Raw genomic sequence first — 15,149 nt, forward strand, 5'->3', positions numbered from 1 at the left:
AAGACAGATCCTTGACCTTTCAGGGCGCAGAGAGTGAGAGGTGCCTGAGAGGTTCTTCAGGGACGCTTGCCAGCAACGCCCTTAGTGTATTAGCATGACAGCGGAGGCTGTGAGATGCGCTTGAACAGCCTCTTCATCTCATGGATTGGTGTTTACACACTCAACCTTTCCAATGTGGGCAGCAAGAACACAGAGGCCCTTAATGAGACGTTCTCACGTCTAAAATGCACCTTATGGATCAGCCCCTAAAACTTCCGCTTGCCCTCCTTGACTCTAAATGGGGGACTATGTTTATTCAGAGGAGCAATTTGCATTTTCATCAAGCTAATTGACTCATGATGAGCCATTTAGGTTTGCTAATTTTAGAGTTTCCTTTTGTCCTCATCAAGATGTTCTTTTTAGAGGTTTGTTTTATATTGGGTTTGTTGAATGTCGGGCTTTGTGCTGTTACATAAAGCGCCGTCATTATGTGTTCTTGTGATGTATGAAATACTGTGCTACTTTATGTTATTCAGTAATTGAAGTAATGATAATGCATGAAGCGTCTGTTTTGTGTTGACCTTCTATTGTAACTGAAGGGTTATTGTTTCTGCTGCCAAGGGCACAATACAAATGTTTGTTTAAAACTTTTAAGCATTTTACGTGTTTTTATCTGTGTAGACCTCAGAGGAGGAGTTGTTTGGGAATAACGAGGAGAGTCCTGCTTTTATGGAGTTTTTAGAGTTTCTGGGACAGAAAATCGAGCTCCATGACTTCAAAGGGTAACACACTCTCTCTCTCTTACTCTCAATACGGCACAAGCAGGATGTAGACGCACTAGATGAAATGTTTAACAGCATGAATTAATTAAATAGAAGCTTTGGATGTTGGTGTTTGGATTTGTGCACTTCTGAGGAGAAATGTCACTAAGAATAAACTGCACTTACTTATATCTTCTGCGTTTGAACCTCCAATATCACACAAAAAATGTTAAAGTATTATTATTATTAAAGTTATTGTTAACTAATACTAAAACTATTAATAATGTTTTTGGTTAATTAAAAATAATATGAAAGATAAAATATAAATTGTACTAAAAATATAAGTACTTTAATGTATTAATAAATATTTTAAATATTACAAAAAAGTTCAAATGTAAAATTACTAGAGTTAAAATAGAAGTAAATAAAACTAAATAAAAATAGTTAATAAAAAAACATACAATCAAAACACTTAACAAAAAATTTAAATGAAAAGCAAAAACAAAAATGAGTAAAACTCTAATTGTACATACTAATCATAAAATAAATACATAATAAAATAAAATGGTAAAGAACAAAAAAAACAATGAATTTAATTCAAATTGTTATTATTTAATTCATTTATTAATAATTATTTATGAAATACACTTGAACCTAAAAATAAATATATGCTGTTGGTATTAATGTTTGTATTTTATTCTCCGCTTTTTATTTTTAAGTTCTCCTAGTCCTCCATATATTATGAGTGGTTACTAAATAATATAACACAAGTTTTGTGCAGAAGTATCATTGCAAACTTTTACAAAGCTACCTAAATGATAAAGGTTTTGCTACAAAACTATATATACAAATATTCATTGTCTTTGTGAAGGTTAATGCTAACGATATCCTCCATGTTTGACAGCAGAATCCTCAAATATGCTTTCTTCCGCTAGGTTCCGTGGAGGACTGGACGTGACACACGGACAGACAGGCTCTGAATCTGTGTACCACAATTTCCACAACAAGGAGATCATGTTCCACGTGTCAACTAAGCTGCCTTACACAGAGGGCGATACACAGCAGGTACTCAAAATGCCGCGGGTTCAAACAGTGAGAGGGTCGCTCGTAGCACATAGATCCTTTAATCAATGCAACTGTGGTAAGCATTAGCGCATTAGATCATCCGTCTTTGTCGATACCGTTTAGATGCAAAATAATATAACAAGCCACGTAGGTATGAGCCATCTGGATTGACAGGAGGGGAGAAATCCATTCCATAGCACAGGGGCAGATGCTGTTTTCTGCTGATGTGCTGGCAGATGATTGTTGACTCACAAAGTGACCTTTATTCTGCACCTTCACTGGCAGCGCTGTGTCCTCTGAGGAAGAGTGTTTTTAGAGCTCCCTCCTCGGGGAATCTTCTACATTTAGAACACATGAAGCGCGCTCCTCTCTCTCTCTCACTGTCATGTGCACGCTCACACACACACACACACACACACACTCTCTGCAGTGATTGGAGGTTGACAGCAGATCAAGTTGGTGAACTGATGTCCATGTTTAAACGAGCGGCAGCAACCTCTGTGTTTGCCCTTGCCAGCCATCTGTTGAGACATGTTGTGAAAAACAACTTCAGCACATGGCATCATTGACACATAAATTAAACCTCAAAAATCTATGGAATTTATCATCAGATGTCTGCCAGAAGAGCATTTAACGACACTGTGGGTGTGTGTATTGCATCAAATATGTTTAGACTGGCTCATTTTATTCCTCGGTAATAAAGTGCAAGATGTTGCGCTATGATTTGAAAATATTACTGTGTGTAAAAGGCGTAATATGCAATGGATGTTTAGAATATAGCTTATATTCTGCATAAGTGCCTTGGCGATTTTATATGGCGTGATAAAAATATTGAACATTAAAACAGCATTTTGAAAGCTGATTTATTATGTCTTTAGCAGTATACACTAGTTTAAAAGTAAAAAAATGTAATTGGCCAAAACTGACATTTATAATGATTTATTTACAACACTGTTATTTTAAACGTTTTATTTGAATACTGAAAAATATTAGAATGATCTCTAAAGACTGGAGTAATGGCTGCTGAAAAAGAATAAATGACATTTTAAAAAACATTAATATATTGATTTTAATAATATATTAAAATATTAAACTTTATATAAAACTTTGATCAAACAAATGCAGAATTGTTTTAAAAATATGAAAATATTCTCATAGGCCCTATATATTTTAACCGTATATAGATAAATTCACCATTAATATTTGACTTTTTATGAAACTATGGTTTTGCATCATACATTACTATAGTTTCTATTTTAGAAGGCTGCAACATTGTTTTGACCAATCAGCATTGAGGACTTTTTTTTATTCTTTTTTGGCTTGATAGCTGCTAATATGTTTCTCATGCCAGAGAACTCTTACTTCGACAGCTGCATAGTATTTTAAGTTAGAGTTTGATTAAAATACAACTGTTACATAAGGAGTACAATAACGTTTAAATGAAGAATTACAAAACTGAACTCTTGTTTTGTTACCACAGCTTCAAAGGAAGAGGCATATAGGAAATGACATTGTGGCCATCGTGTTTCAAGACGAGAACACTCCGTTTGTGCCAGATATGATTGCCTCCAACTTCCTACATGCCTATGTAGTGGTGCAAGTTGAAAATGCCTGTTCTGACAACGTCCTGTACAAGGTACATCGTCCCAGTGATACTGAAATCTAATACTTCTGTAACACTTCTCTTGAGTCAGTAAGTGATACATGCATTTGTCATTGTACAGGTGTCAGTAACAGCGAGAGATGACGTCCCCTTCTTTGGACCACCCCTACCCAACCCAGCTGTTTTTAAGAAAGTGAGTTGATGAATTCAAATAAATGGAAGCGAAGTATTTATGCATTGAACAAGCAACAGAAGGTTAATGGGTTCAGCTCCTAAGGAATGCACTGATGAAATATGTACAGTAAATGCATTTCAAGGGGAAAAAAGCATTTGCTTAATGCAGTTATTTTCATTTCAGATGTTTTGGGCTCAGTAAGATTTTATTAAAACATTTTTAATAAAACATTCTATGCTCGAGGCTGCAATTGTTTGTTCACAAATACTGTAGAAACAGTAATATTGTGAAATAGTATTACATTTAAAATGTATTCCTGTGATTGCACAGTTTATTGCTGTGAATTTCAGTGTCATTTGATCCAATTTAGTGATCAAAAACATTTTCATAACAGTTCTTTGATGACTATAAAGTTAATTTATTTGACAAAGAATTTTTTAATATTTAATGCATTTACGTTTACTTATGTATCAATTTAATGGATCCCTGAGTCTTTTTTTTATCTTTTAAATGGTGTGTGTGTATATATATATATATATATATATATATATATATATATATATATATATATATATATATATATATATATATATATAAACACCTTTTTCCTCTCCATCCATTTGTATGTCACTCATTTAATCTCCTTCTGCACCTTCCTGCCTCTCTCAGGGCCCAGAGTTTCGTGAATTCTTGCTTACCAAGCTAATCAATGCTGAATACGCCTGTTACAAAGCTGAAAAATTTGCCAAATTAGAGGTGAGTTCCAGAAATCAGTGCTCTTATGCAACACCAAGCTTTTAAATGCAATGTATCAATAAGATTTTATTTTATGATATATGACTAACAAATGCATGCATGTAATGTAAATGTCCTAAAATTCACAGGCCTCGTCTAGCATTCATTTTCTATGTTCAAATGTATTCTGTGTCTAAATGCAAGTACGCTATATCACCAGGAGCGTACCCGGTCTGCTCTGCTGGAGACGCTGTATGAGGAGCTGCACATCAACAGTCAGGCTATGATGGGGCTGGGAGGAGAGGAAGACAAACTGGAGAATGGAGGAGGAGGGGGAGGGGGCTTCTTTGAGTCTTTCAAGGTAATCCACAAGGACACAAGGCTCTAGGGGTCTCTGTGAGGGCACTTACATCCAGAATAGACGAGGATGGGGATGTCTGTCAAGCATTGCTGTGGCTTGTGTGTGTGTGTGAATGCTGGACGGGGCGGATTTGGTTTGTGATCACAAATCTTTTCCTGACATGAGATGAGTTGTTTATTCAGAGCAGTGTTATAACATTGTATATATTCTGTTTCTGTTAATATTTTAAATTAGATTCATTTGAATTAGTCATTTTGTCGTGTTTCCATTTTTAATATGTCTATTTGGTATTACTTATTTATTAGCTTTTATTTAATTTAGGATTAGTTATTTAAGCACTTCAACTTAAACAAAAACAAATTCGGCCTAAGAAGCTAGCCGACATAAAATAAGTGTGTTTTTTATATTTTATGTCAGTTTAATTTAGTTTGCTATCGTTCTTTATGAACAGCAGCATTTTCTTCTCTCTTGGGATTTAGATGGAGGCGTCTTTATGACTCCAGCTGCCAAGTGATGTAACCAATGCTACCTAAATTAAATGACTCATTAGCATAATTACCACTAATTAGTCCTATTAGCACATTGTCAAGCATAGATGCACTCATGAGATTTATCTTGTGCTCTACAGTGTTTTGCTTCCTAAAATACTTTGCAAATTAATCAGTAGTACATGATTAATCACACACGACGCAAATATTTTTCCGTAACATGCAGCATTATGCCTGACGAGTATATAGAGGTTATTTTTCAAGCAGACTGAATTTTCCATAGCTATCGTTCATTACAGACAGAACGTTTGTTTGTGTGTTGCAGCCGGGTCTGTAATTGAAGGTGTTCAGTGGTGTCCACGCATTGATTGTGGTCATCCAGACATAAAAAAATCAATCAGACTTCTCATAAATCATTTTCATTATCTGTCTTTTAACCTATTATATTTGCTTCCTCAACCGTTATTGACACAGTTTTCGTCTGCAGCTGTCAATAGCCCAACTTATTAGCATAGACACATGTGTGGTTGGGGCATTCTGGGATTTTCCCATGAAATCAGGCAACACTTTAGTGGGTGATGTTTAATCAATATCCATTAACACTCTCCAGCGGTTCTGCGCTCTAATGGTTGCAATCTTCAGTCGCGAGTAGCCAAACTCTCTGCTAGCTTCATATCATCTGTCTTCCCTTCGCCCACTTGTTTTTTTTCTTTTGCGAACAAAACGACGCTCTTCGCTCAGGTGTTGCTCGGGTCATTTTAGCTACTTGATTCATTGGCTTCAGACCCACTCTATTGGCCCTCGCTGACCTCCTCATCTCTCCCTGTGATATAGCGGGTGATCCGCAGCAGGAGCCAGTCTCTGGACACCATGGGCCTCAATATCAGGAAGTACACAGTCTCCAATAGTCACAGCGGCAGTTTCACCCAAAACAACAACAACCACCACTCACCAGAGACCCCCAAACCCCCTGGGATAGTAAGTAACCCCCCGCCCTACTAGTATTCCAATGGGCCAAACTGCTAGTCCCCTCACTTCCCTCCACTATGAGGTAAAAAGGTTACACATACTTCACTAATTCCTGACTACACTGAAAGTTATGCACACGCACAGATCCTCCGAGTTGCCAAACTGAGAACAAAGCAACACAACGAAGACGAAATAATTCATGATTAATCAGCCAACTTCGATTTAGTTAATAATTTCCCTTATGCACCAGTCCCTTAACATTTTTTTTCCTCGTTCCCATCATGCTTTTTGTCTGTCATCTCTGCAGCCACTGATCTTATTCACTGGACCTTTTACAGTTTACCTCTGGAACGTTTCTTGAAAGGGTCACCTAAATGCACTGGTCTTGCTCATGTTCGCTGCTCAAGCAACAGTCAGGATTTCCTGAGTTAAAAGGGTCAATGACATGAAATTCCTATTTCATTTATTCTTAAGTACATTAGAAATTTAAATAATAGATTCATTGCATCAATGCATCCTTCTATGATAAGCCTGTTTATAATTTCTGCACTGGAATTAATTTTGATATTTTCTAGAATAAAAATAGAAATTAAGGAGTGAAGAGGTAATTAGGCATGCATGCATATATATATATATATATATATATATATATATATATATATATATATATATATATATATATATATATATATACTGTTTTTTAATAGAATATATATATATATATATATATATATATATATATATATATATATATATATATATATATATATAATATATATATATATATATATATATATATATATATATATATATATATATATACACAATTTGATGGAAAAAGTTACATATTCTTTTTAAAAACATATATTTTAAAATATATTTAAAAACCTTTTTAAAATGAATGATTTTATGACATTTGTCACATGATATTTTTTCAAATCCATCCATCAGAACCTGACGTATCTTTTCAACTTGATTTTTTTTATCTTTTACTTTACTGCAGACGTCTTTACTATATAAATATGTCATTGACCCAAAAGCATGTTCTATGAATTTGCGCTTTCCCCAAAGAAGTTATTCTTTTAACCCCGTTATAATCACAGGATGTGTGTGTGTGTTGGTTATGGTGAAGATGAGGTCCTCTGAGGGCTGCATGACATTAAGTAGTCTGGAATGTGTTGCATGTTGCTCATGAGGGAATGAAATGCTGTCAGATCTACAAGGGGTCATGTGAGACATTATTTTGTTATTTTCCTTGCAGTGATTCTCAGGAATGAATATTATCTGATCTCGAAGTAGGATAAGGCGGCCTGCAGCAGTGCTAGTATAAAGATGGTTGTGAATGTTTTGACCTTACCGCATCTCCCACAGGATCAAACACACATCAGCACCACACACAAGGACCTGCTGGGAGAATTACATATTTATGTGTGTGCATGTTGAATGGATTCTGCTGCGCTTATGTTTTAATATGCAGGTGTCCCGTTGGTAAGTATAATGCTTGCACAGCTTAAGTGCAGAGACAGCGTCCTCTGGTCAGCCAGCTCTTGCTCCATCAAGCGCAGAGGCTTCTTGCCCTGGGGACTATCACACACTGAGAGCCATGCTAAGTCATGCCAGCACCCCTCGTGAGCACAGCTCATATGAGTCGAGTGAAATCCCACTTTCCCCACAGGGACTCGCACTGGAACAGACTTCAGAGTTACTGAGCCATGCCTCTGTCACAGTTAATGTTTCTGTTATTTATAGCGCTATCATATGCCATGTCAGTCAAATGGACATTCTGGCCTTCACACAGGTTATGCAATGGGGAATAAAGACCTAACAGTTTTTTGTTTAGTTTATTTTTTTTATATTTACATTTTAGTTTTTTGTTATTTTTGTATTTTATTTTTGTGCAATTTAAAAAAAAATTGTAAATAAAAACCGCCATAAAGTCAGATTGAAACTGCAAAGTGCTTAGGTCCAATAATAAAATAATAAACTGGATAGTAAAATTTTAAGTTTTGTACAGTTTATTTTATATTATTCACTTCTATGTGGGACACTGATATAATAAAATTTTAATTCTCATAAATTGTTTTATTTTAGCATTTTTTTTCCGCTTCTATGTGGGTCCCTGATATGAAAATGAATTGTTTTCAACAGGCCAATCCATTTTTATATCACAAGAGCCACTGATCTAGGATATAACTACGAGTATGCACAGTTTCCATTTTTGCAAGTTTAATATAACACCTGGCCCAATTAAACAGAGCTCAGTTACCAAAATAAGCCATAAATGTTCTTTTTAACAGCAAGATATAAATGAACTTCCTTGTCTGACTAACCTGAATAACTGTTAAACTGTTGAAATGTCAACTGTCCCAATGTCACCAATTGTGTGCTGTGTGCTCCTACTTCAGCTTTCTTGTCCTTCACAGGTCCCCGTACCTGCTGAGGTCCCTCCGGCCCTTTTTTCCCTGTGTAGCTACTCTGTTGTGTTCATGACAGCTTTTTTCTTGCTGTTCATGCTTTGATGACTGTCTCTCCAGCAGATGTTTGTAGGCTATTTTGTTTGTATAACACATAACCTACTGCATGGACTCATGGTTTCTCTCGTTCTCTCTCTCTTTCTTTGTGGGCTCTGTGCAGTCATTGCTTGTCCCAGGCAAAAGTCCCAGTAAATATGGACGGCGTGGCAGTGCCATAGGAATAGGAACCATAGAAGAGGTTCATGTATAACTCTCACTCCTCTTTCATATGCATTATTTGTTCTCACCGCATGACTTTTACAACATACAGCTGCAGTTACAGTCAGCTAAAGCCCTTTTTTCAATTATTAAGGTCTGATGCCATGTTTAATTTAACAAAAATGGATCCAGCTTAATTTGTTTTACCTTAAAAAAAATTTTTTTTTAGGTTTGTCTACTGGAAATAGTTTGGTAGTACATATACCTTTTTTTAGTTTTTTTAGAATGATTTTAACCAGTGTATAATACTACACCTACTGAACAAACTATGTTTATTCCAGGGTTTTTATAGTAAATAAATGTAAAATAGATTTCATTAATTTAAATAAATTAATAAAAATTTAAATTTTATTTTAATTAACCTAATTGATATACTAACATAAAAGGAACTAGTTTTGAACAAAAAGCTACACATATTTAAAACAAAAGCTAACAGAAAGACAAAAAATAGCTAAAAACGTACACAAAAATCTAAAAATAAAAACAAAATTAGCATTGGCTTAGGCATTACAAAATTATAATTTTCAGTCTAAAAAATGGATATTCATTTTGAGATATTTTTAGCCAAGTATTACATTTCAATTAGTTTTTATTCATTCATAAATTATTAGTATTTTGCAAAGATGAACACTATAGCCTTGCAAGTTCATATATAAAAGCAGAGGAAATGGACATGCACAATTAAACATCCAATATCGGCCAATATTTTTAATATTGGCTGATGATACGACACTTGTATATTTATATTGTGCATCCATCATTTTAACAGCTGCAAGTAGATTTATGCCATACCATCCAGTCTTACTAAACAGGTCATATTTCTATTGAATACAAGCTACTTTGACAGTAAGCATTGTTCAATTCAAATTTTGCACACTTTTATATCCTCTACCACAGTCCTTGTACATTTATGCATAGATTAATCTATGTTCAGCAGCATTGTTTCAGTGTTTAATGGTGAAAAGTCACAGATTTCATCATAGCTCCCCTTCCAGCATCACTTCCTGCATGTAATGCTTAGCTCTGCTGCGTTTTCAATGTCCCAATGTCACTACTTGTTGTGTAGTATGTACCATTCGGTGTATTTCTATCCCCTCGTCTGATAATTGTACAATCTTTGTGAGCTAATAGCATAGAAACACAAAGGAAAAAGGCAACAGAGAGTCTTTCCGAACCCTTTGAAGCCATTTTAGATAAAAGCCTTTTTGAAGGCCTTTCATTTGAAGTCATAAAGCAGTAGCTGTAAAATCCCAGCGCTCAGGCTTGAAGAGAACAAAGTGTCCCCAGCGAGAGCACAGCCGCCCAGCGAAACTCAGGAGATCTTGCTCCCATCTTTCATCTCTCAGTTCAGGCCGAAACCCTCAAGCACACACTTCACATCCACCCTGCCAATCAAGCCACGAAACCGTGTCTTTTGTTCTCAAAAAGACTGGAGCACGCCACAGATACAAGAAATAATAGACTTTTATTGCAAGTGGAATAACATAGACCTGACCTATACGTATTATCCTTAAAGTTTCCCTTGAGACCACATGCTGACCATCACAGTGTGAAGGTGTTTCTGTATGAATCCTTAGCTCACTGACCTTCTTGTTCTCTCCTACAGTCTTTGATCATTCCTGGAAAAAGCCCAACTAGGAAAAAGTCAGGACCTTTCAGCTCTCGACGTAGCAGTGCAATCGGTATCGAGAACATTCAGGAGGTCCAGGAGAAGAGGTAAGACGAGGAGGAAACTTCAGAAGTCACAGATTGAGGCACCCTTGTGCTCAAAACTGCTTACAGAAGCAAGATTTTATGTGTACTACAATTCAAAAGTTTATTTTTTAAATTTTGTTAAGGAAATTATTACTACTAGGATCCATAAGTTGATCAAAAGTTACAGCAACAACATTTATAAAGCTACAAAAATGCATCGCAGTTAAAAACACATTCGTAAGAAATGTTTCTTGAGCAGCAAATCAAATCTTAAGCATGGAGTAATGTCTGCTCAAATTCAGCTTTGCCATCACAGAAATAAATTACATTTCAAAATATATTAAAATACAAACATAAAAAAAATAATCATTTGTAATTGTAATTATTTTTCACAATATTCATATTTACTTTTTTGTATAGGAATATTCCTATATAAAATTGTTAAGTTGCAATAGAAATTGAATACATTACTGTTTTCCTCAAATAAATGCAACCTTGGTGAGAATATGAATCTATAAAGATATTTAAAATAAAAATAAATTCTAACTTTTTAATGGTAGAGTATGTGTGCATGTATGAGAAAGATAGGTCTCAACAGTTTCATACACTGTACATGCAAAAATAATGCAATATGTATTATGAAATAAAAGAGTTAGAACATAAAGTGTAATATTACATTAAACTTTACACTCCTTTTGTGTGTGTTTATGTGCTTGGTGAAGAATTGCCGCTCTGTTGTCAGAGGACAGGACAGTGCTCTGTCTCTCTCTACCCAGCGTCACTCTCAAGAATGGGAGGCTCGTCGTGGATCCCTCCAAGTATAAATGCCTCCATAGAATGACACCTCTATAACCATAGAGTAGCTGCTTTCCTTACCTGGCCATAGCAATGCATCTGAAATGCTATGAATTATGGCCTTTGGCACTATATTAAACTGGTCACACATGCAAAATCAACACGATAACTGATTGGTGGTCTGCTCATTTTTCAGCCAATCAATGTCTGTTTCACTGATTTTGCATGAGCTGGCCATTGCCATATGTGCTATAGTACTTACAGGCCCTTTGAATGATGTTGCTTCAAAATTCATGTGTTTCAGTATAGTGATGTGAATCAGCATGCACTGTCGTATCTAACCTAACCTAACTGTGAGTAGGCTGCAGTTGAGCTTGGACTCTGTCACCTCACCTTTGACATGTAGAGTTTCAAACACATGGCTTATGCTGCCCTCTGATGGTGAAAGTGTGTGTGTGTGTGTGTGTGTGTGTGTGTCTGCAGCAGTAGAGAGTGCTCTCCCAGCACACAGAAGACACCTGACAGTGGCCACGCCTCCCAGGATCCCAAGTCTGAAAACTCCTCCAATCAGAGCTCTCCTGAGGTCCTCATCACCAAGAACAAGTAAAGTCAAAAGCATTCCCCTGAGTGGTTTTTAAAACTTTCTACTGTGCCTTTTATTTTGGAGTTTTTTTTTATTAATTTTAATGTGTAGATTATATTGTTAACCCTCTATGAAAAAGCATATTAAAATATAATTATTATAATATTAATATATTTAAATAGTTAAACATTAAAAAAACATTTCATATTTCATTTCAATACAAATGTTGTTTGAGAATGATATAAACTTCAATGATCTAAAATTCAATTGGAAAGATGGAATGTTTATGATAAAAAAATGTGCTAATGCTAATTATGTGTGTGTATTTATATATAAAGAAGAACTATTGGAGTTACTTGTTACAGGTTACAGGTGAAGGCATACTTGTTACAGGTGAAACATGTTTGAACATGTGTGTGTGTGTGTGTGTGTGTGTGTGTGTAGCTCAAGTATCTACTGCCGGGCTCCGTCCATTCCCGAGGCTCATGACCTGTCCCGCTCCTCCTCTAACGCCAGCAGCTTTGCCAGTGTGGTAGAGGAGAATGAAACAGAGGCCACAGAGGACTATGACACTGGCATGGTGAGAAAAGTAAAGACATTTCAAGTAAGGAACAGAAAACGAATTCGGAAATATGTCTACTAGAGAAATTCCTTGTATTTTTCCCATTCAGGAGAGTCTGTCATCAGCAGATACTCCTCATAAACGAGATTCGTTCACGTACAGCACATGGCTGGAGGACAGCATGAGCGCTGCCAGTACAACCAGCAGGGGGAGCTCTCCCGGTGATTCACTTACATACTTAACACAGTTATAAAAATAAAACGGTGCGGTAGTGTAACTTGTGTTTGTGTGTTTATCTATTAAATAAATGTTCTTGTGTTTCCAGCCGGGAAAACAGATGGTGGAAAGAACCAGGAGCAGAACCGTACAGACATCCGCATCAAACTTGAGCGACCGCATGACCACAAGTCTGCATCTGTGAGTCTTACTAGCCTAGTCTAAACATAGTGAATTTAATAGTGTCCGCTTTAGTGTAAAGCTACAGCAACTGTTAATACTAGCCCTCAACAACATAAAAAATCTTATTTAAAAGCAGTGTATATATTGTGCTCATAAAGGATGTCAGCTTCAATATTCAGTTATTGAGTGTGTGCCCTTTATTTCTGTCTGTGTTGTAACTGTGTGCATCTGTGCAGAATTGCTAGCCTTTCCTGGTTGCCTGCCTGGACATCCATCAACAGGTTAGATTTGCATAAATGAATTCATTTTTTTTCATCAACTGAAGATGCAAAATGCTCATCTAGTCTTTTGTATAGCCTATATTATATAATATTAAGACAACCTTTTAAAAATCTGTAAGTATATGACCAATATTTTGGATCATTTACATATGAATCTGTGTTTTAAGCTGAATGAAAGAACACATTTCATAAAACGTACAAAAGATAGACCACATAGCTTTTTTTTAGGGAAAACGTTTTAAAGCATATTAAATCAGCTTTTAAAATAATTAAAATAATTTCTGAAGACTGGAGTTTTCCAACAGGATTAAAATGCATTTTAATATATTAAAACAGAAACTTTTGTAATTCTAATAATATTTCATAATATTACTGTATTTTTGAGCAAATAAAAGCCTGGTTTGGCATGAAAGACAAGAAGATGCCAATTTTCATTTATAATGTATGTAATAAGGTCCTTCAGTGTATGTGACAACTCTTCTTGTTCGGGCCTATGCTGTGTCACTGACCTGATTATTGTTCCAAACATTACTGTCCAAACAGCATTTCCATTAGAAACACCTAAGAGAGAAAAGGAGAACTGGAGTTCATGCCGTTACTTGATGAAGAAGAGGATGAAGACCACAGCTGGCTGCAGAAGTGACCACATGTACATGCCCCAGAACCACAGTCATGTGACCATACCTCCATCAGGACACTCACTTCCCTCGCAGACTTGACCAGAAAGAGGAAGGAGTTACTTACAGGTAGCCAGAGACCGTGCATTGGCCCTCCTCCAGGCTTGTCCTCCTTCTTGTGAGTACATCAGTAAATGAGTGAGAACCTCCTCTGTAGCAGCATCTACTGACATGCCACTGTGCTAGTGAGTGGCTAGACTAGCAGGTTATTTGAGGTCCTAACACTGTGCTGAAATTCAATTTTGTGAAGTTTGTCTCCTGAAGAACATTTCATCTGCTTGCATGATGAAAGCTTTTGAGCCCTGTCCCAAATGGTGGACTCTGCAACAGGCATAGAACATCCTTCTGAAACCTAAAATGACAAATGGGAGGCGCTATGGACTTTGCTGCAAGTACAGTACACATCAAATGTGCTATTTAGGACAGGGCCATAGAGACCAAACCATTTCTCATGTTCTGATATTGATGTTCTGTATGTTCAGATTTCAGGTGTGAAAACCCTTCGTCTGATGTTCATTGCAGCTGTGCAATACATTATTTAAGAGTAACATCAATCCAAAAGTTCAAAGAAAAATAAATCTTGTGTAGCATTACAGATAACCGCTGCTAATTCCATGTTATGGCCAATATTCAAATTCTGTACTATTTTATGAAGAAATAAACACAAATGAACTTTAAACGCCAAGTGAATTAAGGTGTCACAGCATTGCAATATGCAGAGTTAAAATAGTGTGGGGGGGTGGGGTTTAAGATTCATTTTTAAGTCAGCATTAGATGATGGCAGAAGGTAATTTAAATGAATAAATGGAGTAAAAAAAAAAAACAATTATATATCCAATTTCGTCCAGTACTGATGAACTATATATATATATATATATATATATATATATATATATATATATATATATATATATATATATATATATATATATAATAAAGTGTATACAAATATATATATGGGGTGTAACAGTATACAAACATTGCAGTTTTTATGTTTCAGCATGGTTTTGGGACAGCAGGAGGAAAAACTAATCTTTTCATTTGTTTTTATTATTATTTATTAAACTGTGTTTTACTGAACAAAATTTATAGCGATCTACCTCAGCTTATGCACTAAACTTCTTTTACATTACATCAAGGTCATAATTAACTACAGAGCCCAAATTTTAAGTAGATGTCATAACTTGCTTCATAACAGATAATTAATTAATTAAATAATTTAAACTTCACTGACAGGTATAGTAAAATATGACCATATATATATATATATATATATACACAAAGTGCAA

General features: G+C 35.6%; 1 protein-coding gene across 17 annotated transcripts in view; it reads left to right on the forward strand.

Annotated features, from left to right (window-relative positions):
* Window positions 1–14,594, forward strand: part of rap1gapa (RAP1 GTPase activating protein a) — a 75,259-nt gene extending 60,665 nt beyond the window's left edge. For 12 of the 17 annotated variants that reach the window (XM_043225042.1, XM_043225044.1, XM_043225047.1 and 9 more), the window contains 15 exons: window positions 661–761; window positions 1,676–1,805; window positions 3,286–3,441; window positions 3,530–3,601; window positions 4,253–4,339; window positions 4,539–4,679; window positions 6,002–6,145; window positions 8,771–8,848; window positions 10,475–10,584; window positions 11,842–11,961; window positions 12,386–12,521; window positions 12,613–12,724; window positions 12,829–12,920; window positions 13,139–13,183; window positions 13,727–14,594. In XM_043225042.1, the coding sequence (XP_043080977.1) occupies window positions 661–761; window positions 1,676–1,805; window positions 3,286–3,441; window positions 3,530–3,601; window positions 4,253–4,339; window positions 4,539–4,679; window positions 6,002–6,145; window positions 8,771–8,848; window positions 10,475–10,584; window positions 11,842–11,961; window positions 12,386–12,521; window positions 12,613–12,724; window positions 12,829–12,920; window positions 13,139–13,147 (1,488 nt within the window). In that variant the 3' untranslated portion in view covers window positions 13,148–13,183; window positions 13,727–14,594. Of the gene's footprint in view, window positions 1–660; window positions 762–1,675; window positions 1,806–3,285; window positions 3,442–3,529; window positions 3,602–4,252; window positions 4,340–4,538; window positions 4,680–6,001; window positions 6,146–8,770; window positions 8,849–10,474; window positions 10,585–11,285; window positions 11,819–11,841; window positions 11,962–12,385; window positions 12,522–12,612; window positions 12,725–12,828; window positions 12,921–13,138; window positions 13,184–13,726 lie in introns of those variants that run through there. The other 5 variants (XM_043225037.1, XM_043225040.1, XM_043225045.1 and 2 more) reach the window with 5 other exon arrangements.
* Window positions 14,595–15,149: the final 555 nt, after the last annotated feature.

This window comes from Puntigrus tetrazona, chromosome 23, assembly GCF_018831695.1.
Source record: "Puntigrus tetrazona isolate hp1 chromosome 23, ASM1883169v1, whole genome shotgun sequence".
Taxonomy (NCBI): domain Eukaryota; kingdom Metazoa; phylum Chordata; class Actinopteri; order Cypriniformes; family Cyprinidae; genus Puntigrus; species Puntigrus tetrazona.